This window comes from Rhinatrema bivittatum, chromosome 12, assembly GCF_901001135.1.
Source record: "Rhinatrema bivittatum chromosome 12, aRhiBiv1.1, whole genome shotgun sequence".
NCBI lineage: Eukaryota > Metazoa > Chordata > Amphibia > Gymnophiona > Rhinatrematidae > Rhinatrema > Rhinatrema bivittatum.
The window spans coordinates 32,303,406-32,331,274 of NC_042626.1; the positions used below are offsets into that span (position 1 = coordinate 32,303,406).

The 27,869-nt window shown below is 43.4% G+C and overlaps 1 protein-coding gene across 1 annotated transcript; it reads left to right on the top strand.

The window, feature by feature from the left end:
• Nucleotides 1-27,242, top strand: PANX3 (pannexin 3). Its single transcript, XM_029574199.1, is given in 6 exon segments — nt 1-318; nt 10,768-10,910; nt 11,342-11,459; nt 11,462-11,555; nt 17,227-17,891; nt 25,750-27,242. Coding segments are annotated over 6 exon segments (1,230 nt in total). The 5' UTR covers nt 1-137; the 3' UTR covers nt 25,779-27,242.
• The last annotated feature ends 627 nt before the right edge of the window (nt 27,243-27,869 follow it).

Consider the following 27,869-nt stretch of genomic DNA (forward strand, 5'->3'; position numbering starts at 1 on the left):
AATATTCCCTTTCGTAGCAGTGGTACTGACGTTAAGGAAAGGCCAGAGAACCAGTGCTATTTACTCTCTTTCCTATCCTTTTTAGTCAGAGTTTGTTTTCTCCTCACATTTTTCCCTCCCTTTTGCATGCCAAAGTCATGTCTCTTGCAAACACAGCTGCTGAGTATATGCTCTCGGATGCCCTGCTGCCGGATCGCAAGAGCACGCACAGCAAAAGCCTTTGCCTGGAGCTGCCTGCAGACAGAATCCTTAAATTTGTGTCCGTGGGTTTACCACTACTGCTTGTCTCTCTAGCCTTGGCCCGGGAGATCTCAACTGGTAAGGAACAGTTTTGGCTTTGTAAGTGAGAAAAAAGGATTGTTAATCTACTTTTGGTAAAAGGAATAATTAGGCTTACAAAACCTCAATGTGGCATGACTGTGGACTATACAAAAATAAATTTCTATTCATTTACAGATTTATTGATATGCTACTTTTAACCAAAGCACCTTTACAGATAATAACAAGATTGTAAGTTCAATGTACAAAACAGGTCAAAGGATGTACATTAAAGGCTGGGAAAGAAAATCACAGGGGATACAAACAGAGCAAAGAATATGAAGAGCAAAATGAGACAGATCAGAAAATCCTGAAAAAAAGAAAAACAAGGAGACCAATAGAAGGCGCGAGCAGAGAAAAAGGACAGATCAAACCACAGCCACAGAAACAGGATTGAAACCATTCATTTATTTTTTGAGGGGTGGGGGTGGGAGAGGATTGACTGCTGGGTTTACTCTATTATTAATTAATTCAGTTTGCTGCGTGTTTGGCTCTTAGAAGTGAGCCAAACTCCATGACTTGACTACTCAAAGCCCTGGTGTAATAAGATGTACCAGGCTATGCACACGTTTTTGTGCAAACAAATTTACGGAAAAAAAAAAATGCATACATGTTAGCATGGCTCTGCGCAAATCCCATATTAACGAAGGCATTAGCTATTATACCTCAATGCAGGGAAGTGTCATAGAGTCCTGAAGGCTTTTAATGCAAGGTGGTTGTTTTTTTTAACACTGGAGATTTAACTTCGGGGGGGGGGGGGGGGAGTAAAGTTAACTCACATTTCTGGGGCTAGTGTTACTACTGTATGGTGCTGTTCTTCAGTGGGATCCTGGATCTGGATGTTCAGGAGTCCTGGACTCAGGTTTTTTGCACTTTATGCTCCTAACTCATGTTTTGCACGCCCAACATTTATGAGCACAACGTTTATGCTCCTAACTGATGTTCTACGTGTCCAGCTTATATTTATTGATTTACAGTGGCTTATCATTACCTGTACATAATCCATGTTTTGTATGTACTAAGCGTGTATTTGGATGAGCATACCATGAGCTAGCTCACTACTGTTTTTTTAGCACACGAGTAAAGAAAATGTATGTAGAAATTCAGTGCACATTTTTACTCATGTCTTATTATATTGGGCCCAAAGTGAAGATAACTTCCTCTTCCACGACCAGAGGTAAAAAGAAGAAGCTCATTCCAAAGAACAGTTGGGACATAGTGAAGGACCGACAGGGGTAGAGGGAAACTTTGGAGAAGTAGCATGGAGGTGAACAGTTTATGGCTGAATTGAGATTTTGAGATGTGGAATAAGATGAAAATAATTTTTAGTCCTCTTTTCCAAATGATGCTTATAGAGCAGACAACTGCAATAATCAAGATGAGGCATGGTGAAGATAAGCAGTAGTAAAGGATAAGAAGGGACAAACTGGGTAAGTTTAGGAGATAAAAGTAATAGGACTTGGTAATGTAAAAGGAAGAATGAAGGCATCTGTACTAGGACCAATGCTTTTTAATATATTTTTAATTGTTCTGGAAAGGGGTACAATGAGTGAGGTGAACACATTTGCAGATGACACAAAATTATGCAGAGTAGTTAAATCTCAAGTCGATTGTGATAAATTGCAGGAAGACCTTGCGAGACTGAAAGATTGGGCTTCCAAATGGCAGAAGAAATTTAATGTGGACAAATGCAAAGTGATGCATATAGGGAAAAATTAACCCTTGCTATAGTTATACAATGTTAGGTTCTATCTTAGGAGTTACCACCCATGAAAGAGATCTAGGCATCATAGTGGATAATACATTGTTGGCTCAGTGTGCTGTGGTGATCAAAAAAAGCAAACAGAATGTTAGGAATTATTAGGAAGGGAATGGAAAATAAAACGGAGGATGTCATAATGCCTCTGTATCGCTGCATGGTGAGACCGCATCTTGAATATTGTGTGCAATTCTGATCACCGCATTTCAAAAAAGATATAGTTACACTGGAGAAAGTGCAGAGAGGGGAGACCAAAATAAGTGGCATGGAACGGCTGCCTTATGAGGTAAGGCTAAGGAAGGTAGGGCTGTTCAGTTTGGAGAAAAGACAACTGAGTGGGAATATGATAGAGGTCTACAAAATCAAGAAAGGACTTGAAAAAGTTAATGTAAATCGGTTATTTACTCTCTCAGATAATAGAAGGACTAGGGGGCACTCCATGAAGTTAGCAAGTAGCTAATTTAAAACAAATCCTTTTTTCCACATTTCCTCTTGCCATTGAAGCTTAGAGCAATGTTGCCTTGTCACATAGCTAAAGCCAGAAGAATGCCGGGCTGCATAGAGAGAGGAATATCGAGTAAGAAAAGGGAAGTGGTTATCCCCTTGTACAGGTCCTTGGTGAGGCCTCACCTGGAGTACTGTGTTCAGTTCGGGAGACCGTATCTCCAAAAAGACAGAGACAAGATGGAGGTGGTCCAGAGAAGGGCGACCAAAAAGGTGGAGGGTCTTCATCGAATGACTTATGAGGAAAAATTGAAGAATCTAAATATGTACACCCTGGAGGAAAGGAGAAGCAGAGGTGATTGATACAGGCTTTCAGATACTTGAAAGATTTTAATGATCCAAAGACAACGACAAACCTTTTCCGTTGGAAAAAGATCAACAGAACCAGAGGTCACGATTTGAAGCTCCAGCGAGGAAGACTCAGAACCAATGTCAGGAAGTATTTCTTCACGGAGAGGGTGATGGATGCCTGTAATGCCCTTCCGGAGGAAGTGGTGAAGACCAGAACTGTGAAGGACTTCAAAGGGGCGTGGGATAAACACTGTGGATCCATAAAGTCTAGAGGACGTGAATGAAGAGTGGGTGGCTCGCGGGAATGACAGCTACTACCGGGAAATAATAACTTTATTCAATAAACATACACACAGTTAATACGACTCCAACATTGCTCTAAGCTTCAACGGCAAGAGGAAATGTGGAAAAAAGGATTTGCATTCACAAAAAAGCGGGGAGTAGCTTGCTTGTTATGGCGGTTACTACCCCAAACCAAATAAGTCTGATACTTTCAATGCATATCCAGGATAGCTCTCTGCTTCAACGGCAGGGGAGGAAGACCAATACTTCACGCATATCCAGCATAGCTCTCTGCTTCAACGGCAGGGGAGGAAGACCGATACTTCACGCATATCCAGGATAGCTCTCTGCTTCAACGGCAGGGGAGGAAGACTGATACTTCATGCTTATCCAGCATAGCTCTCTGCTTCAACGGCAGGGGAGGAAGACCGATACTTCACGCATATCCAGCATAGCTCTCTGCTTCAACGGCAGGGGGATGAAGAAAAGTGGATCTATATACAGACAACAACAACAAGGACTGAATTACATAGTCTGGGTAAACAAATAAGCATGGGTGTAGCTTGCTTATTGCGGCGGTTACTACCCCTAACTAATTCAGCTAGATATTTCACTTAGATGCAGTTCCAACACTGCTCTCTACATTAATGGTAGGGGTGGAAGGGAAATAGAACCAAAAGGTTACTAAGAGCCAAGAGAAACAGATAAATATGAGAAGAAAAAAAAGTGCGAAGCTTGCTGGGCAGACTGGATGGGACATTTGGTCTTCTTCTGCCGTCATTTCTATGTTTCTATGTTTCTATATCAAAGAAAGTGTTTTCACTCAGCGCATAGTTAAGCTCTAGAATTCATTGCCAGAGGATGTAGTTTCAGCATTACTGTAACTGGGTTTAAAAAAGGTTTGGATAAGTTCCTAGAAGAAAAATCCATAAACTGCTATTAATTAATAAGCAATAGTAGCTTGAGATTTATTTATTGTTTGGGTACTTGCTAGGTACTTGTGACTTGGATTGACCACTGTTAGAACAGGATACTGGGCTTGATGGACCTTTGGTCTGACCCAGTATGGCAATTCTTATGTTCTTAAAATAGATGTGAATCGGTTATTTACTCTTTCGGATAGCAGAAAGACTAGGGGGCACTCCATGAAGTTAGCATGGGGCACATTTAAAACTAATCGGAGAAAGTTCTTTTTACTCAATGCACAATAAAACTCTGGAATTTGTTGCCAGAGGATGTGGTTAGTGCAGTTAGTATAGCTGTGTTTAAAAAAGGATTGGATAAGTTCTTGGAGGAGAAGTCCATTACCTGCTATTAAGTTCACTTAGAGAATAGCCACTGCCATTAGCAATGGTAACATGGAATAGACTTAGTTTTTGGGTACTTGCCAGGTTCTTATGGCCTGGATTGGCCACTGTTGGAAACAGGATGCTGGGCTTGATGGACCCTTGGTCTGACCCAGTATGGCATTTTCTTATGTTCTTAACTAATTCTGTCATTTGTCTTGTTTGGTCAAACCATGAAGATGACACCAAACTCTGTCTGTCTGACCCCTCACGCTCTCCAGGTATTCTTCAATATTTCCAACTCCTAGGCATATCTGCCTGGATCCAGTACCATATTTGATGTTGATTATGGACATAACTTTACTTCCCCAATGCTGCTTTCCTGCTGTCTCACAATTTCCACACTCAGCTCTCTCACAATTTCTCACATCCAGAATTTTGTTTAAACTTTGCTGTCTGGAGGAAACCCAGGTCCTGCACACTGGAGGAAGTGTCTCGTGAACAAAATTTGGAGGGACACCAAGTAAGAGGATAGGAAAAACATTCTGTTAGATAGCTCTACCAGGAAGGAACAATTAGAGGTATGAACTTGATCAGGTAAAAAAAGAGCCTTCAATTCTAGGAGAAGGCAAGGAGCATAGAATGGAACAATATTGGTATAATACTAGGCCTAGAGAAAGCATGAGTGAACTGAAATTATGTTATATTACATTAACTGCTTGTATTGAAAGCAGCAGAGAGAAAGATAAAAACAGAGTCCATTTGACAGTGCTTAGCAGAAAATGAGAACTGTACATATGAAATGCTATTTCTGTAGAACGACATTTTTCTGAAGCCCAATTGTAAAGGACTAAGAAGTGAATGAGAAGACCAGAAAAGCATACAATTATAAAGTTTTAGAACAATGTTCTTTGCCAGGAGTCTTCAAAAAAGGTCTAGAAAAGGGCGGTAGGGGGTGAGCCTGGTAGTGACACATACTGTGTCATATGGAAGACCTGGGTTCAAATCTCTGGTCTTTTTGCTCCCTTTGCCAGCTGGGGGCTGAGGATGCTGCAGAGGCAATATTCATAAGTCCCTGGGGGCAGGGGAGTCCCAGGCATCATACAACAGCAACACTTAATTGATGGATTTAGGATCCATGATTGCAGGGTTCCAGAAGGAGCCCTGACCAAGGACTTTCATTGATTTAAGTGAGATGGGAGGGAGTATAAAATAGGGGGGGGGGGGGGGGGGGGAATCCCTGAATGGTTGCAAAAGAAAGCTCCTGGCACTGAATTCCAGTCCCAGCTCTAATTCCCAAACTGAGCTGTAAGCCCAAAGGAGCGGGTGCAAACTGACAACCTCCACCTCTTCCAGTCTTCATTCCTTCAAAAAAGGCAGTAGGTAAAAAGAAGTACTAAGTAAATGAAGGAAGGGTTTTTCGTACCTTGGTTTTGGTTCTGCTGGTTTTTTGCTGCCATCTAGTGATAAAAAATATTTTCACTGCAGGTTAAATTAATCACACACTTCCATTTTATTTTTAAACAGACCTCAGGTTATCAGACACCTCAGGTCCTTAGGGACAGACTAAGCCAGCCCTGGTTTTGTCCATATGCAGGTACGAATTTGTAGTTCTGATTTCTTTAAGAAAAGTAAGACTACAATTGATTGAAGAACCTTTTAAAATTAGGGCAAGATTAGATTGTACCCAATAACCTTTTATTTGTAGCAGAGGTTTACAGAGCATCAGCAATAGGGTTAATAACTGCCTGCACTTCTCCTGTGCTGATCCTATTTTTACCTCACTAACAGAGTCATTCATCAAAATGCGTTATGGCATTAACGCACACGATAAATTATTCATTATTGTTCATAGCACAAATTTTTTGGAGAGACAGGATTTAATGAGGAGCAATATCGCACCATGCGATAGCATAACACTTTGCAATAAATTTTTTGAGTTGCATTTTGACCATTTCTGAGAGAGAGAGAGAAACTGAGACTATCTACAAGGCCCTCATAGAAACATAGAAATGAAATGATGGCAGAAGAAGACCAAACGGCCCATCCATTCTGCCCAGCAAGCTTTCGCACTTTGATTTTTTCTTTCACATGCTTATGTTTCTCTTGGCTCTTAGTAACCTTTTTTATTCTATTTCCCTTCTACCCCCGCCATTAATGTAGCTTAATTAGTTAGGGGTATTAACCACCGCAATAAGCAAGCTACACCCATGCTTATCTGTTTATCCAGACTATGTGATTCAGTCCTTGTTGATTGTTGCCTGAATATAGATCCACCTTTATTCATTCCCCCTGCCGTTGAAGCAGAGAACCATGCTGGATATGCGTGAAGTGTCAAACTTCCTCCCCTGCCATTGAAGCAGAGGGCTATGCTGGATATGCGTGAAGTGTCAAACTTCCTCCCCTGCCATTGAAGCAGAGAGCTATGCTGGATATGCGTGAAGTGTCAGACTTTCTCCCCTGCCGTTGAAGCAGAGAGCTATGCTGGATATGCATTGAATGTGAAGTATCATGCATTGAAAGTAAAGTATCAGCTTATTTGGTTTGGGGTAGCAACTGCCGTAGCAAGCAAGCTACTCCCCGCTTTTTTGTGAATGCAAATCCTTTTTTCCACATTTCCTCATTGCCGCTGAAGCTTAGAGCAATGTTGGAGTCGCATTAACCGTATGTATGTTTATTGAATAAGGGTATTATCACCAGGTAGTAGCCATTGTTCCCATGAGCCACCCACTCTTCATTCACATCCTCTAGACTTTATGGATCCAACAGAGTTTATCCCACGCCCCTTTGAAATCCTTTACAGTTTTGGTCTTCACCACTTCCTCCAGAAGGTCATTCTAGGCATCCACCACCCTCTCCGTGAAGAAATACTTCCTGACATTGGTTCTGAGTCTTCCTCCCGGGAGTTTTAAATCGTGACCCCTGGTTCTGCTGATTTTTTTCCAACGGAAAAGGTTTGTCGTTATCTTTGGATCATTAAAACCTTTCAAGTATCTGAAAGTCTGTATCATATCACCTCTGCTCCTCCTTTCCTCCAGGGTGTACATATTTAGATTCTTCAATCTCTCCTCATAAGTCATTCGATTAAGACCATCCACCATTTTGGTCACCCTTCTCTGGATCGCCTCCATCCTGTCTATGTCTCTTTGGAGATATGGTCTCCAGAACTGAGCGCAGGTCTCCAGGTGAGGCCTCACCAAGGACCTGTACAAGGGGATCATCACTTCCCTTTTCTTACTCGATATTCCTCTCTATGCAGCCCAGCATTCTTCTGGCTTTAGCTATCGCCTTATCACATTGTTTCGCCGACTTCAGATCGTTAGACACTATCACCCCAAGGGCTCTCTCCTGCTCCGTGCACATCAGCCCTTCACCCCCCATCAAATACAGTTCTTCCGGATTTCCACACCCCATATGCATGACTCTGCACTTCTTGGCATTGAATCTCAGCTGCCATATCTTCAACCACTCTTCCAGCTTCTTTAAAATCTTTTTAAAATCTTTTAAAATCTTTAAAATCTTTAAACCTCATGGTAGTTGCTATGGAACCCTGCCCGCGGAGCTAACCCCCGCGAGCAGGCACGCACCTTCCCAATGCTTCTCCCGACGTGGCATGGACGCTGCCGGAGTCGGGCCTTTCCGCGCGGCTGGAGCCACGGACTTGCCTGCTCCTGCGACCCGGAGGCCACCCCTTGTGCCTGCCCTTCCCCGTGGCCTAGAAGCCATGTTTTATGTCCATCTTTGTGGCCGGAGCCGCCCCCGATGTCCTCTCATCTTCGCGGCATGGAGGCCGCAAGCCCTAGCCCGGATTGGCGGCTGGAGCCACCCCCAGGGCTTCCTGCATTGGCTGCAGCCGCTGCCGTCGTCGGGGCCTGCCCTCCAGGCCCAGCCCTGCTGATATGCACGACGTCGTGCAGGACCGCTGTCCACGGTCCTGCACAGTTCCTGCTTCCTTCTTCCTAGGTGCGTGGCCGCACCTCTCTACAGAATTTAAAGGGCCAGACACAGGAAGTGTGCTGGCCCCACCTTTGGACTGATTTCCTGCCTAGCCCTAAAAAAGGGCTGTCTTTGCATTACATCTTCGCCTTGCATCGGAGTTACTTCACTCTGGAGGTTCCTGCCTGCCAGAGCTCCGTCAGGTCTTCTTCATGGAGCTCCTCATCTTTTCGTCTTCATGTCATATCACGTCTTGATTGCCTGAGGTCCCCGCCCAGATGTCCTGGTGTCTCGTCTTGATCTTCCGCTTCCTGATGTTCCAGGTTCCTTGGTGTCTTGTTCCTGTGTCTTCAGCGCTCTTGAGCCTTCTGGTCCTACCAGCCTTGGTCCCTCGGACGACGTCTTTCCGGAGTTGGAGTGGCCTGCAGGTGCACTGGTGTCCTGTGCTCCTGAGCTGTCATGTCCTGCCAGCCTTTGTGGTGCTTCGGACGACATCTGGCTCCGTCATCGGAGTCCCACCTCGACTGGATTCTTCCCTGCGCTCGTCCCATTCTCAGCGTGGTCTGTGACCAGCCTCCTCGGGCTGTGTAGGGCGCGCAGTGGGACAGGGTGGTCCGCGACCAGCCCATTGGGTCCGCCCATGAAGGTGGGCTGTTTAGGGCGCCCTGAGAGACAGTGCCAATGTCCTTCCGCCGAATTTCTCGTCTTGTCTGGACTTTGTCAAGTTCCTCGTCTCTGATGTCGTCGCATCGACCCTGGTCTGTGAAGTCTTCGCATCAGCCTTGGTGTCATGTCTTGTTCCAGCCCTCATCTCTGATGCCGTCCGCATCAGCCTTGGTGTCATGTCTTCAACAACCCCGGTGTTATGTCTTCAACCCTCATCTGTGATGCCGTTGCAGCAACCTTGGTGTTATGTCTTCATGTCAAGGCCCGTCTGCCCTCATCCTCAGGCCAGGCCTGCTGCTCCATGCCGTTCCAAGCGGCAGGTTCGAAAGGGCTCAGAATGGTCGGAGGACCATTCAACTTCCAACATCATATTGTTGGCCTTGGGAGCTTGCAGGCCTGGCAGAGGGTAAGACCGTCAGCCATGTTGGACCACGCTGTCAACCCTCGGTTCGGTCCTGGATTCGTCTGGGGTCGGGCTGAGGCCCAAGGGCACATGAAAACACCCGCTACGTAACAGTAGTGAAGTATTTATATCTCTATAGGCAGGCCATATAATAGGTCGAGGTGAGGTGTTGGTGGTGGTTTAGGGGCCAATTTTGCATGTAGAGTTAGATGTACGAACAGCATAGTACACCTCGGTGAATATTTGACATCATTTGGAGTGAGGAAAGTCTCACAAAGATGAAATTTTGTACTAGAGATGTGCTTCATTTAAAGATATCGGTTTGGGCGCTCTGCGAAAAATTTCATTTTCGCACAATTTGGGTTTTTTTTCCAGCAATTTTCGACGAAGTACGTTAGTGCGCACTAATGGGCCTTACTGCGCACTAACAACCAGTTAGTGTGCACTATCTCAGCATTAGTGCGCAGTACACCGAACAAGATATTGCGCACTAGCTAGATGTTAATGTGGATTAAGGCTAGTTAGAGCGCCCTAATAGAACTTACAGCGCACTAAGTATGTGTTAGTGCGCTGTAAATAATGTTAGTGATAGTGTGCACTAAAAAATGCAACTTAAAAATTAAAAAGTATCGATTCAGAGGAGTTCGTTAGCTAGAAAAACAGTGCGCATTAATTGGTATTACTGCACAGTAACACGAAATATGAATTTTGCCGAAATTTCAGCAAAAATCGCTTCATATTTTGGTGCTTCCAAACCATGACGAATTAGACAAAATCGTTGACATTGTCTAATTCGTGAAAAACGAATGCACATCCCTATTTTGTACTATATTATCTCGGCCTAGCTTGATGGTACCCTGTTATAGAATCCATCAAGCTAGGGTGAGAGAACATAGTAGAAATTTCGTGTGCTTCAGAAAATCAAACTGATGTAAAGCATGCCCACATCTGAATAAAAAAATGTGAAAAGGTTGTTTTGTTTACATGCATTTCTGTTTATTTCCACTAAGGGGCATCCCCCAAAGAGCAGTCAGAATGTTCCTGTTTTATTATTCTATAATGAATATACTACAGACCAGGGGTTAATTAAGAAGGATGGCAGTTAGTCCTGGTTTTATCCCACTGATTGCAGGGACTTGTAACTCTGACTCTTCCTCATAAAAGCAGGACTACTAGTCCATGTGTACCCTATGGGGTAAAACTAGGATTAAATTTACTAGTTGGTTAAAATAGAGCCAGTTGGTAATCTTAAATTATATTTTCTGTATGTGCAAATCCATAGTCCATCTAATTTATTAAAGTTTTTTTTTAAATCGCTACAGGATCACAGATCAGTTGCTTTACTCCTAGTAACTTTAGCATGAAGCAGGCGAGCTATGCAGACAAATATTGCTGGGACTCTCTGATGCACCATGAGTTTGATACCAGCGGTACTCCTGTGGACAAGTCCTTATGGATCCACAAGGTAACACTAGAAAGCATGGCAGAAGAATGATACTTCATTAAACAATGAAATAAAACATCTTTAATAAGTAAAACCTTATGCACACAAAAAAAAGGAATTAATTTCTGTTGTACATGGTACATGCAAAATAACTTTCCATTTATTGTCTGACATCTTGTTATACGCAAAGCCAGTATGAACTAGCAATACTCAGAAGATGGCTTGGGAGTCATACATAGACTATCAATGGATCTCTTTTCACATCTGGCATTTTTAGTATATTCAGAACAGAAATAAGACAAATCAAAATTTTAAAAGTTAAAAGCAAATTTCATGCATGTGGTTCTTTGGGCTATGCTTATTGCTAAAGTGACATAACATCACCACAACATGCCACTAGACCAATTTGCAGATCAGCAGTAAACTAATTCCACTGTGCTATGCTTCCCTAGATTTTTCCCTACTCCCTGCTGGTCATTGCTGTGACTATGTATGTCCCTACGCTGATCTGGAGATATACTGCAGCACCATCACTGAACTCAGACCTGTTTTTTATTATTGATGAACTGGACAATCATACAATCGCTCCATCAGGCTGGTCCAGCACATTATGAAAGTCCAGCAAACATGCCCTGATCCTCAAGTGTTTTGGGCCGAACTTGAGAAGTAAGTGAATATATTCTTTCAATGTTTTTGTGATTATAAAAGGGACTTGTTTTTCAAATAGCAATTGTGAACTTGCCCTTAGCTATCAGTCAGTAATTATGCAACAATAAGCACTAAATTAGTGTTTTCATAGGTGTTTTAACAAATATAAACTTATAGATGATGGCAGATAAAGACCAATTGGCCTATTCTGTCTGTTCAGTTATTTTGGTCCCACATGGTTAAGGATACATCCCAGCTGTCAGCCATAGAAGCTTGATGGCTTGTAGGATATCATTCCTTAACCAGATCACTCTTTTGAGTATCACTCAAAATGTGGTGACTGGTGAGCATGCATATTGGATTCCCCAGGGAGCCACAATGTAGGTCCTTTTGAGGACTGTTACCATGATAGCTGGAATAAGTGATGTTGAATCTGTAAATGTATATTGCCATAATTGATCACTGTACCTTTAAAACTCTCAGCAGAATCTGCAGGGGAATGAGGCAAAAGAGGAGAGGGATCAGGACATTCCTGGGTTGATGTAAGCTTTGGCCTGAAACTGCTTACATCAACCCAGGAACTCAATTTGCTGCAATTGAGTTCTGGCACAAAGTAACGTTATAATTTTAATAGAACTAATTAGACCTTGTGACCTTTAAAGATGGCGCCGGCCATCCAGTGCTCCTACCATGTGACAGGGGCCGGCCAATGGCACGGATACCCTGTCACATGGTAAGGGCAAAGGGGCATCGGCACCATTTTATTTTAGCGCAGCTGATGCCTGGGAACGGGAAATCATCCCCCGAGGCCCCCCTGGACAACCAGGTAATGTTAAAAGGTTTTGGGGGGGTCGGGAGGGTCAGGAGGGTGGGTCGATTTAAAGGGTCGGGTGGGGTTTTTTTTTTAGCGGCGCGGGCATCCCTAAAAAAAAAAAATTAGCGATGTGAATTGGAATCGGAAACGATTCCAATTCACATATCTTAACGATCAGATTCCCTCCCCCCCCCTAGCCGAACCTGATCGTTAAGACGATCTGGCACACGATTCACATCTCTAGAAGCTAGTTCTATTGACCTGGAAACCCAAAAGAGCTAGGCCAAATTAAACCCCACTCCACAAAAAATTACAAGATGCAGAATGCAAAAAGCAAGGCTTCTTATCTGTAACTGACAGCAGGATAAACAGCCCAACATGTGGGATGATGAAATCACACAGCACTATATATGGAGAGTGTCCTAGCATTGGCTGGAAAAACTTAGAAGGTTTTTGCACTCATGCAATAGGCACTGCACAGGCAGCTATGGGCAAGGCCTCTTCAAGTCTTATACTATAACTTTGAAGAGGGTGGATTTAAATTCTAAGGGGACGTGGACAGGTACACTATATCGAACTATTTATTCTGCTTCCACAGAGAACACAAGTTAGAAGTAAGAAACTTTTCTTTATCCATATACAAGCAAGATGTACAAGCTAAGGGTTGCCTTGGCATCCCTTGCTCTGATTATCCCCATAGATAACCCTCATATGAGATATTGTAGGACTTCCAGGAGAAGTTTAAATATAAACAATGAAGAAGTCAGGGTTTAAAGAGATTCTTCAGAATTGCCTGGCCAACTTTGCTGTCTTGACACAAGTCAGCCTCTAAACAGTAGTGCAAAATATATAATGTACTGAACTCCATATGGTAGCTTTACATATTGACTCAACAGAGGTGGAATCCAAGAAGGCTATAGAAGCTGGTTTTGCTCTTACTTGTGAGGCTTGATATGGCCTTGTAAAGGAAGGGTTGCCCTGGTGGGAAGTGGAAATAAACTCTGAGATACAGGTAGCTATGGTATGTTTTGATACTGCTCAAAACATAGGAGATGAAGAGATAGGATGATTTTCATATGTCCTTCATCCTGTTGAGGTCAAAGGATAATGTTCATTTGCAGTCAAAGTGTATGCAGTACTGTTTCTGCATATTGTATATGAGTCTTGGAGAAGAAGGTTGGCAGAACAACTGACTGATTCAAATGGAAATTGAATAACATTTTGGGTAAAAACCTAGGGAGTGTGCGGAACACCACCTTGTTGTTGAAAATTCTTGAATATGGTGGGTAACATACCAGTGCATATAGCTCACAGATTCTCCTTGCTGATGTGATGGCAAGGAGGAAAGCCATTTTTAAGGTTAAATATTGAGTGGGGTGATGTGCACCCATTGAAAGGGAGGTGCCATGAGTTAGGAGAGAACCATATTGAGGTCCTAAAATTCCTACTGGTGATCTTATGGGGAGGGGGTTTCAAGTGCAGTATCTCCCTCATAAAATGGGTGACAAATGGGTAAAATGAGATTATCTTTTCAACCTGTGGATCTTAGTGGGCAGCTATGAAACTCAAGTTCACTCACACAGAATTTGTTTTTAACTGAGCTGGAGAGGTGGACAAGATAGTCCAAAAGACTAGTGATGGAATGCATTAATAGCAGAAATACCTTTCCCAACATGCCAGAGTGGGAACCTTTTCCACTTGAATGAACAGATGTTCTGGTGGCAAGCTTCCTAGAAGCTATACACAACTAGATTGTGAGCCCTCTGGGGACAGGAAAATACATAGAGTATCTAAATGTAATCTTTGTTGAAGTGCTTGAAAGGCAGAATATAAATCAAATAAATAAATCAATAAAATGTGGATACTTTGAGCAGACAAACAAGGGTATACAAACTGTTTGAGCTATTAATAATTCACCTGTCATCCCAAGTGCCAAAGCTCTAGCAGAATATTTTAAACTAAGGTAACAAATTTGTTAGTAGTGTCCCCTGTGGTGGAGGAAGAGAGAATGAAATTGGATCTGATCACTGGTAGACTAGATGTGATTAGAATTGATGATAAACTAATGATGACATCGCTGATAACTTTGCCCAAATTAACTAGTCCTAGCTAAGATGGATTTATTCCAACTGGAAATTAAGAAAATTTTGAGCAAGGTTTGTACCTCTAATTGTAGTATGGACGTATGGCCTTCTTATGTTATGAAATTATGGCCTGATTTTGTTTCAGAATGGTTGCAATCAGTCAATTTTTTGATGAGCAAAAAGCTCAGGTTCCTTTAAGTCTGAAGATTTTATTTCTTCTATCTTGAAGAAACCACATATGGATGTGTTTGATCAGCCTGTAGTGAATACTGAACACCCCATGTTTGGTGAATATTATACAAAAAGCAGTAACCATACAGATTTCATGGAAGAAGTGGATAGTTTTGATTAAAGTCAAGTGGGTTTTAGACCACATTGCACTATGGAATCTACCTTGAGTGCAGTTGTGAATGAAGTATTGCTGAGGATGGATAGGGGAGAATCAATTCTATTGGTACTCCTGGATCTATCGTCTGCTTTTGATTTGGTTAATCATGACATTTTGTTGGAAAGTTGCAAGTAATTAGGTCTGGTAAGGGATGTTCTAGATTAGAACTGATCTATCTGGTAAGATAGATTCTTTGTGGTCTTCTTTAATTATGCCATGTTTCAAGTAAGGTCATTTCAGTGTGGGGTTTCGCAAATTCTTCCCTTTCTCCATTACTGTTTAACGTCTTTATGGCTCAGTTGGGCCGACTGATTCAAGTACTGGGTTATATTAGTTACCTTTATGTGGATGATGTTCAACTTATAGTTCCGTTAGGGAGAAATCCAGAGTTAGTTTTGAGAAAATTGAATAAAGGCATGTTGGGCCTAATATTCAAAGCACATACAGCCCTATTTAGCCAGATAAATGAGGCTTTTGCAGCTAATTAGCAGCCACTGAATATGCACCTATGATCAGCAGCCACCATTTAACCATATAAGTCCCTTATACGACTAAACGTTACATGCACAAAAAGTAGGTGTGTACTGGTTGGAGCAAGTTAGCTGTATAACTTATATGGCTAACTACCGTTATTTGTAGTTAGCTGCATAAGTTTATGTCTACCTTTATATGCCCCATAGAGATCTAAATTTAATCAAGTAGACTTCTCCAGTTAAGTGCACACATACAAGCATATATTCAGAGGCTTTGCCATGTCACTAAATATACATATCGTAGCTGGATTAAACATATTCAGCTAATTTACTTAACTGGCCAGCACTTAATATTGGGCCCACTAGTATTAAGCAATTGGTTTAAGGAGAATAAAATGAGTATTAAAATTAATAAAACAGAGATAATGTGTATTGGGAGATCAGAGCTGCCATCAATTAAGCCATTTTTAATATGGGAAGGTTTTGAATAAGATTTGGTAAACAAAGTTACAAATTTAGATAAGTTGGATTCTCTATTATCATTGGAGGCCCATAATGCTATAGTGGAAAGAAGGCCTACTATAAGCTATGTTTAATTAATGAGCTGAAGCCATTTATTTACCACCAGGCTTTCTGATCAGTAATGCAGACCTTAGTAATGAGACCATTGATTATTGTAATGGATTATTTATGGGCCTTCCAGATAGAGTTAGGATTATTCATAAACTGCAAGTTTTTCAAAATGTGACATCAAGGGTAGAGATAAGTAATTCTAGGAAGGCCTTTGATGGTTGAGCTGAAGTGTTGTCTGACTAGTAGGTTGCAGCCTTCAAGGAGTTGAATACCGTTCCTATCAACTCCAACTTTTACCCACTGCTGCGGATGACAGGAGTTTTTTTTCCAGGTTTTTATCTGGAGAGCCTTCAGGATCTGGTATACCAGAACTGCCATGCTTTCCTTAGAAACATTTATATAAAGGAAGATACCTAGCATTTGAGCTCTTGTTTCAGCCTCTCCCTGCAGTTTACGGAGACTACCTGGGCCATCTACATGACAAATGCTGCGAAGGGGCAGTCCTCCCAGAGCGAATGAATTTTGGGAGCGGGGATGAGTTCTGCCTAAGCCTCGTCTGCACCAGGACTCCTTCCAGAGTCCCTGTGGGGAGAGATCATTAGGGGGCTTGGACTTGAGGTGAGAGTATTGATCTCCAATGTCCTGAAGGCTGAGCCTCCACTACCTGATGGACCAAAGGGGCATGTCGGAGCAGATTTTACATTTAGCAATATCTTATTCCACACCGAAGTGGCAGATATAGTCAGTACGCATGTTTGTGATAAACATTTGGGCTGGCTGGTGCCTTTTTATCAGCCATGGGAGGAAAAATAGCTAGTGCCAAATCGAAGAAAGAAATTTGGAAAAACAGATTTTTTTGTTTTGTTTTAAATTTAAAAAGGGAGGTAGCAAAAGTAGGAAAGAAAAATAAGGAATAGATACAAATCCAATGACTAATGGAGCTTTGTGACTGAGTGGAGGTAGAAGTAGCTGTACACACATCTGATTCAGCCCATGGAAAAGACTGAGAGTGCGTTGACCAAAGCTGGCTGATCAATACTTATTGAACATGTGCTAAAAGCCTTCTAAGCTTTTTTTGCCAATGGTAGGCCACTTTCCATATATGGCGCCATGAGATATCATCCCACATGTGAGACTATTTATCCTGCTTGACCTGATTTATTTTTTTCCCCCCCACTGGACACAAACTGAGATATTAAGGACTTTGGGTTCAGTGTCATATGCAATATAAACATTCTGATGGAAGAAAAAAATTATCAGTAGTTGTACTGTCTTGCTATTGAAGTTCTTCAATTATAGATTGGGAGACACTGAAAGCAACCCCATTAATTTTCCTGTCTCTTTTTTTCATTTTAAGGGCTCGGAGTGAGAGATATTTCGAATTCCCTCTCTTGGAGAGATACCTGGCCTGTAAGCAGCGATCTTATTATCTCGTAGGCATGTATTTCATGAGAAATATCCTCTTTCTCATTTTCATCGCTGTCACTTGCCTCTACTTAGGATTCTTCCATATTAACATTTTACATCAGGATGAGTTCAACTGTGATATTAGGTCAGGACTTCTGAAAACTGACCCAACCATACCCGATTTAATTCCTTGCAAGCTGGTGTCCTTATCTGTATTCCAAGTCATCAGCATATCAAATGGTACTGTGTACATTCTCCTAGTACCAATAATTATCTATAATCTGGTTAAATTCTGTCGCTGGGACAAACGCTTTCTCTCTGTTTATGAGATGCTCCCAGCTTTTGATCTGCTCAGTAGAAAAATGCTTGGTTGCCCTGTTAACGACCTAAACGTCATCATTCTTTTTCTCCGGGCAAATATTTCTGAATTGAAGTCCTTTAGTCGACTGAACGTGTTATGTGTACTAAAAGACAGCACTTCAAATGAGCAGAACATTGACACGGTGGTGGACTTCATGACCCTCCTTGCTGGCGTGGAAATGACAAAACCTAAACTTCTGGATTATCCTGAAGATACACATGTGGGACATCTACATCCCCATGATGAATGCTATGGTAAGTTCCAAGTACAGTAGTTATTGCTTGTGTAATTCTTTTCAGTACATATACTATTCAATGATGATATTTTATATGAGCATTTGAGACCAAGTGTACATATGGTCTCAGAAGTCCATGTACAATATCATCATTGGCTAATAGGGATGTGAATCGTTTTCCATATCGTCTTAACGATAGAAATCGTGTGGCAGGGCAAGAAAATCGTCTTAGGCACGATTTTTTAGTTAAAAAATCGTTAAAAATCGTTTTTTTCCGATTAGTGCGCACTAACTGGGAGTTAGTGCGCACTAACTGAAAATGATACAATTTGACACTTTTCAGGTCAGTTAAGGTCAGTTTAGGAATGAATATGTATTCCTATTGGCTGCCCTCTTATTTATTCATGTTACCAAGTTTCCTACTGACAGTATATGGGGGATGGGAAATGGAAACAGTTGGTAGCTTGACAAAACAAGTAATGTGATCAGTCAATGTGACTAGAACTTGTGCCCTAACCCTGATACCAGGGGTATTGTGATCTTCCTGCACACAGTGCCCTATCCCTATTAATACCAGGAGTGTTGTGATCTTCCTGCACACAGTGCCCTATCCCTAATACCAGGGGTGTTGTGATCTTCCTGCACCCAGTGCCCTATTCCTGATACTGGGGGTGTTGTGATCTTCCTGCACACAGTGCCCTATTCCTGATACCGGGGGTGTTGTGATCTTCTTGCACACATCCCGATATCAGGGATAGGGCACTGCATGCAGGAAGATCACAACACTCCTGGTATTAATAGGGATAGGGCACTGCATGCAGGAAGATCACAACACTCCTGGTATTAATAGGGATAGGGCACTGCATGCAGGAAGATCACAACACCCCTGGTATCAGGGATAGGGCACTGTGTGCAGGAAGATCACAATACCCCGGAGGAGTGAGGGTCAGGCAGCTCCCCCCTGTCTGTGAAGCCAGCCTCTCACTAGTAATGCAGGGAGGGAGCTGTCTCAGACTTCACCATCCTCCCCCCCCCCCCCTTACCCACACACCATTCACTAGCTGGGACATGGGGGAAGTCAGGAGTGAGGGTAAGGCAGCTCCCCCCTGTCTGTGAAGCCAGCCTCTCACTAGTAATGCAGGGAGGGAGCTGTCTCAGACTTCACCATCCACCCCCCCCCCCTCACCCACACACCATTCACTAGCTGGGACATGGGGGAAGTCAGGAGTGAGGGACAGGCAGCTCCCCCCCTGTCTGTGAAGCCAGCCTCTCACTAGTAATGCAGGGAGGGAGCTGTCTCAGACTTCACCATCCTCCCCCCCCCCTCACCCACACACCATTCACTAGCTGGGACATGGGGGAAGTCAGGAGTGAGGGTCAGGCAGCTCCCCCCTGTCTGTGAAGCCAGCCTCTCACTAGTAATGCAGGGAGGGAGCTGTCTCAGACTTCACCATCCTCCCCCCCCCCCCCCCACCCACACACCATTCACTAGCTGGGACATGGGGGAAGTCAGGAGTGAGGGTCAGGCAGCTCCCCCCTGTCTGCGAAGCCAGCCTCTCACTAGTAATGCAGGGAGGGAGCTGTCTCAGACTTCACCATCCTCCCCCCCCCTCACCCACACACCATTCACTAGCTGGGACATGGGGGAAGTCAGGAGTGAGGGTCAGGCAGCTCCCCCCTGTCTGTGAAGCCAGCCTCTCACTAGTAATGCAGGGAGGGAGCTGTCTCAGACTTCACCATCCTCCCCCCCCCTCACCCACACACCATTCACTAGCTGGGACATGGGAGAAGTCAGGAGTGAGGGTCAGGCAGCTCCCCCCTGTCTGCGAAGCCAGCCTCTCACTAGTAATGCAGGGAGGGAGCTGTCTCAGACTTCACCATCCTCCCCCCCCCCCCTCACCCACACACCATTCACTAGCTGGGACATGGGGGAAGTCAGGAGTGAGGGTCAGGCAGCTCCCCCCTGTCTGCGAAGCCAGCCTCTCACTAGTAATGCAGGGAGGGAGCTGTCTCAGACTTCACCATCCTCCCCCCCCCCTCACCCACACACCATTCACTAGCTGGGACATGGGGGAAGTCAGGAGTGAGGGTCAGGCAGCTCCCCCCTGTCTGTGAAGCCAGCCTCTCACTAGTAATGCAGGGAGGGAGCTGTCTCAGACTTCACCATCCTCCCCCCCCCCCTCACCCACACACCATTCACTAGCTGGGACATGGGGGAAGTCAGGAGTGAGGGTCAGGCAGCTCCCCCCTGTCTGTGAAGCCAGCCTCTCACTAGTAATGCAGGGAGGGAGCTGTCTCAGACTGGTATCAGGGTTAGGGCACTGTGTGCAGGAAGATCACAACACTCCTGGTATTAATAGGGATAGGGCACTGTAAGAGATGACTGTAGTAGATTGAATAAAGATCTGATGTTTCTGCTCTCCTCACACCAAACAAAAACAACACACAAGCAGAGAAGCCCTTCTTACAAAGCTGAGCTAGTGAGTTAAGTAGGAGGAAAAGTAAACATACTGGTTTCCAGTGTGGCTACTTAAAAAATACACTTACCAACAATCAATTACATATATTTGAACTGTGTACAGTTCCAGCCAGGACCACCTTTCTAAAATGCACAGTGATTGGCAAATTCAACATGCACTAGCATTTCAGGTGCCTGCTAACAAAAATAATAAACAAACAAGTTCTAGTCACGTGAGTGCTGATCATTACATTACTTTTTTTGTCAAGCTTCCAACTGTTTCCATTTCACATCCCCCCAACCATATTGGTAACATCAATAGATAAGAGCACAGCCAGCCAATAGGAATACATACATACATATTCATTCCTAAGTGACCTTTACTGACCTGGGAAGTGTGAACACTTTGTTTCATTTTCTGTTGGTGTTCGTTAGTTTCCAGTTCCATTTCCCATCCCCCCAACCATCACCTCAGTGGTAACCTTGGTAATATCAATAGATAAGAGGGCAGCCAGCCAATAGGAACACATATTCATTCCTAACTGACCTTCAGTGACCTGGAAAGTGTTTATTTGTATCATTTTCAGTTAGTGCGCACTAAATCGAGTTAGTGCGCACTAACGGGGAGTTAGTGCGCACTAACTCGAGTTAGTGCGCACTAACACGATTTAACGATTTTTAACGATAAATCGTTAGAATTTCTATTGTATCGTGTTCTATAACGATTTAAGACGATATAAACATTATCGGACGATAATTTTAATCGTTGAAAAACGATTCACATCCCTATTGGCTAATTCTTCTGGGGTAAATTTTCAAACAGCATGCATTGATATAAAGTATGCAGCTACTTTATGCAAGCTTTCAAAGAGAAACCTCTCATCTTTGAAAATTAAAGTATGCACACTAAAAGATGCCACATACTTTGAACCTACTTTTTCTGCAGGCTAATTTTGGCTGGAAAACAGTACATGTTCTTTTGAAAATGTCAAGCATGCATGTTGTTTTACTTCCCCAACCTAAACACATCCTTAGGAATACTTCTTTTAAATCCAGCTAAAAATACATATATTGGCCAGCCCAATGGCAAAGTGCCGTACTTTGATACCTGAATTAGGTCTTCCGTTTCCTGGGTCAGCAGGGCTGGGAATACTGAAGAGATAGCATTCACAACCCCTGGGGGTAATGGCATCATGGTCATTCCCTGAGGGTGATGCCAGTGGCCAGTTCTGAGCCCATGGTACCTGGCCCAGGACTGTTGCTGCAATGACCAGACTAGATATGATGGGGGGAGGAGGAATATAAAATAGTGGAAATATCCTTAGGTAGTTGTGAATGAAGGCCTCTGGCACCAAATCTCAGTCCTGGTTCTAGTTGGGCTAGAAGTACAAAGAAGTGGGATGAAACTGCTGGATCAAAAAAAAGAAAAAAAAGTATGTTGTGGAAATGCATGTGTACGTTTAGCTGGGTTGAGGGTGGGCAATTTTCAAATAATCCTTTTATCCTGGTAAATTAGTATTTTGAAAAGGAGAAATTACTACTTACCTGATAATTTCCTTTCCTCTAAGGAAGGCAGGCCAATCCACACCAGTGGGTTATGCACCTCTACCAGCAGATAGAGACAGAGTAAATCTGACTCGCTGACGACATTGACACATAATACTGGCAGGCTGATGTCAGGCCAGGACTCTCTAGAAAAGCCAAACTACGGACAAACTGATTATACTTGAACATGGCTATTAACAGTCAACCACTCATGCTTCCAACCAACTTGGAAACACTGAGCTCAGCCAAAAAGTTAACATCGACTAATCTTAGGGGCTGGTTATGACACAGTCCTTTAAGCGTATTAACAGAAATAACACTCTTCATTGCCTGCATATAAAGGATGAACTAAAAGTAAGTAGGCAACCCAGGGTGGGTTGTGGATTGGTCTGCCTTCCTTAGAGGAAAGGAAATTATCAGGTAAGTAGTAATTTCTCTTTTTTCTACACTCAGGAAGGCCAAACCTCACCAGTGGGATACCAAAGCTACTTCTGAAGAAGGTGGGAGGCTACCCGCGATCTTGTCAACACTGCATGCATAAAAGCTGCATCCTCATGAGCCTTAACATCCAAGTAGTAATGCTTGGAGAAAGTGTGTAAGGAGGACCACATCGCTGCTCGGCAAATCTCGACAGGAGACAACAAATGAAGCTCTGCCCATGAAACCACCTGAGCTCAAGTGGAATGTGCCCTGACCTGTCTAGGTAATGGGACATCTGCATCCACATAGACGGCTATGATGACTTTTTTCACCCAATGGGCTATAGTCGCCCGTGTCGCAGGTTCTCTCTAACTCACATTTTTTCAAATAACCCTACTTATCATTGGCCATGGCAGGAAGGCATATAACATCCTGCTCGGTGGCCTAATCAGAATGAGAGCATAAATTCCCAGCGCTTGGATCACTTCTGCTTCTGAAGAAATGTGGTACCTTTGCATGGTGGAGTTCAGCAATATATCCAGGTATGGGTGACCCTATCACATCACTAGGAGTTGAAAAGCCTCATCTGTCACTTCCCACTCTAAGATCTGCCTGCTGAGGAAGTTGACTCTTACACTGTCATTCCCAGCAATGTGAGAGGCGTAACCATGTCTTATCACTGAGAGGACCCACTGGTCCGATGTCACTTTGGTCCATTCCTCGTAAAATAGAGACAGTCTGCCCCCTATGACCGGAACCGAGGAATGGACTGGCCGCACATCGTTGTGGAGGCTTAACTCCCTGTGCAGACTGGGGGTTACCAGGCCTGCTGAAGCGTCGCCCGCGAAAGGGCTGAGACCATGACTGCTGTCTGTTAGAATTTTGCCTAAAAGAGGAAGTGGACGACTGGGGCGCTTGAGATCTTCGATTCCCAAGGTAGCGAGACCTAGAAGAAAAGGAACCCCTTGGCTTGAGCCTATCTTCAGGCAGCCTGTGAACCTTATTCTCTCCTAGGGACTGAATCATATCCTCCAGGCCCTTTCCAAAAAGTAACTTGCCCTTAATGGCAGAGAACCCAGTTGCGCCTTGGAAGAAACATCCACAGACCAGTTTAGTAACCACAGCAGCCTACGCGCAGAGACAGTGGAAACCATGGACCTGGCAGATGTCCGTAGCAAATCATAAAGGGCATCTGCACTATAATCGATCGCAGCTTCAAGACGCCCAGCCTGAAGAGCTTCCCCTTCCAACAGTGATTTGTTGGCCTGTAGTTGTCGCACCCAGCGAAGGACAGCTCTCAAAGAGAAACTGCTACACATCGCTGCACGGACTCCAAGCGCTGAGACCTCAAAGATCTTTTTGTGTTGAAGCTCCAGTTTTCGATCCTGTAAATCCTTGAGGGCCGTCGACCCAGTAACTGGGATGGTGGTCTTTTTGGTGACCTGCTTACACCGCTGCATCCACCTTGGTAACTAGGGATGTGAATCGTTTTTTGACGATTTAAAAAAATCGTCAGATATTTTTTAAATCGTCAAAAATCGTTAGAGTCGCGATACAATAGAAATTCCCCCGATTTATCGTGAAAAATCGTAAATCGGGAGAGGGAGGAGGGCGGGAAAACCGGCACACCAAAACAACCCCTAAACCCACCCCGACCCTTTAAAACAAATCCCCCACCCTCCCGAACCCCCCCAAATGTTTTAAATTACCTGGTGGTCCAGTGGAGGGGTCCCGACGCGATCTCCCGCTCTCAGGCCATCGGCGCCATTTTGGCTGCCACTAATATAAATGGCGTCGATGGCCCGATAAAAAAAACCCCCACCCGACCCTTTAAAATTACACCCTTAGTCAACCCCACTCTCCCGACCCACCCCCAAAAAACTTTTTACACATACCTGGTGGTCCAGGGGGGCCGCGGGGAGCGATCTCCCGTTCCCACGCTATCAGCTGTGCTAAAAAAATGGCGCCGATGGCCCTTTGCCCTTACCATGTGACAGGGCAAAGGTAGCGCCGGCGCCATTTTGAATATTGGCAATACGGCCCGCGTGCAGGAGATCGCTCCCGGACCCCCGCTGGACCCCCAGGGACTTTTGGCCAGCTTGGGGGGGGGGCCTCCTGACCCCCACAAGACTTGCCAAAAGTCCAGCGGGGGTCCGGGAGTGACCTCCTGCACTCTGGCCGTATTGCCAGTATTCAAAATGGCGCCGGCGCTACCTTTGCCCTCACAATGTCACAGGGGGCCGACCGTCGGCCCCTAAGACGGCCCACAGTTCAGCTTCAGCACAACTCAGTGTTTGGACAGTGTAACTTTACAGGCACTGCCTTCCTCCTGGAGACCTGGGCCTGTTCTAACCCACCTGGGTCCCAGCTCTTATTCCTCCTCTGCTGGACCCTGCCCACAGAGCTCTCTCTCACAAGGAGAATTAAAGGGGCCAGGAACCTAGCCTGGTCCTGTACTGGTTTAAGGGAGAGCATAGGGGCACTGCCTCACACTGATCAATGCATGAAAATTTTGTATCATTTGCATTAACATTGCTCTTTCTTTTTGACTATGGGAGAATTTGAGGTCTGTGTATTAAAGAGGTTAAATAAAATTTTAGCTGATAGAACATATACCCCTGTGGCAACCATAGATTTGCTAAGCAGAAAATGGAAAACTCCTACCACCAAGCTTCAACACCAGCCCTACCCATAACAGCAAAACCCCATCAGAATATCAAATCAATTTCCCTTGGCTTATTACATTTTCTACATGTCTCCTAAGCTAGTGTTACTCTTCAAATACTTATGACTTTAAGAATACTGTCTGCTAAAGTGGCCATATAGGAAAAGCCAGAAAATATCAGCTAAAGTAACAGGGTATTCAACGTTCAGATGATCAAGGTATACAAGTTATTACCAAATTAAACCATGTATGCAGTGGCCCTTGATGGCCTCCATTTAAAGAATTATATCACATGCCTGACATAATGAGTATTATCAATGGATTGGGTAGAGTGTTGTGCTGATAGGCTCCGATAATTATCAAGAAACAGCTGTATTAAGGGAGTCATTTTCAAACCCATTATTCTGTCGGTTTCTTCTTGACAGATTTCTGTAGGATATGTCAGTGTTTCCCAATCCTCTCCTGGAGGCACACATAACTGGTCTGTTTTTCAGGATATCCATAATGAATATGAAATAGATTTACATACATTGGAGACCAAGTATATGGAAATCTTTCTCATGCATTATTTATTACAGATATACTGAGAACCTGACTGTCTTGGTGTGCCTCCAGGAGAGAATTGAGAAACATTGGGTTATGTTATCTGAGAGGGAAAGATGTTCATATTGCTGCACTTCTGAATGGCCACTAATCATTTCTAGTTTTTTAAATCAAACTTAAAACATTTATTCTATCAAAGAACGTTTGTACTCACAATTTCTGTATATATTTTTAAATCTTCTGCAGAAATGAAAGCCACCACTGAAGCCAGTTAAAATATGGAAAACGACTCAAGCTACAGATTTGCATAAACGATATGGTGGCTTCTATGCAAGACTTGGTGATGTGCAAGTTACACCAATGGACAGGAAGCATAGAAATATTCTTTAAAAATCATGTTATTTTTAAAGATAAAGCCCCACTTTTTCCCTTCTTTTTTATGTATATACCTCAGACGGCCTACTACAATAACAGAAAAATCCTTGCTTGTTTGAGGGCTGGAGGGAAATCCAACTTCCAGCATCACTCATTGATCGGTAAGGAATCACTGCAGCAGCTTCCTTTTCCTAGCCCAGAACCTGAATGTGGCACACCTGTCGAACACCGGCCCCATTGGACATGACATTTGAATCTTCAGTCTCCTAGGATGCAGCCAAGTCATGGTACCAGCCCAACAATCATGCATTTTAAACAAAATTGTAAACATTAAAGATTATGCAAGTTAAGCAGAATCTTCAGTTTGAACCCTCCGAAAATTATTTCCAGCAAATAAGAATACGCCCTTCTAGACAAGCTGTTTGCTGCCAGTTAAAGAGCAATAGTTCTAGCTAGTCTTCAAAATATCAACGTGTCCTTTCTGTTGGCTCTTATGCAGAGCTTCTCAAACCTGTCTCAGGTATCCTACAGCCAACTGGATTTACAGGATATCCAAAATGAATATGCATGAGATCAATTTGTATTTACCGAGTCTCCAGTTCATACAAACTGATCTCATGTATATTCATTGTGGATATGCTGAAAGCCCAACTGGCTGGGGGGTCCCCCGGGACAGATTTGGGCTCTTCTTCCAGCAGATGGAGACAGAACAGGTTGACTGGTATCACCCCTTTTAGGATTGCTTCCCTTATGGCTTCCTCATTTGGTTTTATTCTTGAATCTCCATATGCACTAGCTCATTTGCTTTCTATCTTCCAGAATGTTTACTTCCACTACAAAAGGGAAAAGAGTAACCAAGTCACATTGTCTATTATGCTATCTTATTTACTTTCATATGACTGATTTTCTTCTTTAGTGAAGTTGGAGGCTGGGGTGGTACTGGAGAAAAGGGGTTCAGGAAAAATCACAACTAACTTGTGTAAAGCATGGTTCAAATTTAAACCAACTACAATTTGGCTATGAAAGCAAACATTTTAGAGGCCCATTCCTCCTTCTGCTATTTCCCCCCCCAAAAATGTTTTGTCTTTAAAACTTGATTGTAACAAATGTATATAGTACTATTGGTATGAATAGGACTGTGTCAGATAATTCGTATAGTTATCATAATGGCAGTTTAAGTAACTAATGTAATCCTGGCAAGTATGTGGCACTCAAGAGAAAACTGACCTGGCACAGGTCCTGCAGAAACTAGCTCCCATCAAGGTGATAATTCGAGGTGTTTGGCATTTTCTGGCTTTAGAATTCTAAAAGGTTCATTATCCCTTACCTAATGGGTGGGCAGGGCCTGGGGAAAAAGGGAATGGGAGTTGAAGTCATGATCATTGCCTTAGGGTAATACCTAGTGGCCAGATTCAGGGCCCATGAATGCAGGGATAAGACAAAGGAAAAGTGATGAATGGTCTTTTATCTTTCTTGCTCATGTCTGCAGGTTGTTTGCTTGCAGGCAATGACATTTTTTTGTAATGTATTTAAAATTAAAAGTGCTCCCAGACATTTCCCTTTTTTTTGGAAAAGAGTGACCTCTTGTGGCAACAGTCCATGAAGATAAATTCAGAATTATGCTGACAATATCTCATCAAATCATTTAATTCCCTGATGTAATTGGACAGACACTCTGCAGTCCAAAATAAAAGAATTGTATCATGACATCTAAGGGATTGCTTAATTTTCTACGTCTCCCTCTAAGGTCCACAGGGGAAGTACAGTTTATTTCTTGCTTTGCTTTACATTTGTAAGGGTGATTATACTTGGGAGCATAAGAACATAAGACATGCCATATTAGGCAGACCAAGGGTCCATCAAGCCCAGCATCCTGTTTCCAACAGTGGCCAAGCCAAGTCACAAGTACCTGGCAAGTATCCAAACATTAAATAGTTCCCAAGCTACTATTCCTTATTAATAGCAGTTTATGGATTTCTCCTTTAGAACTT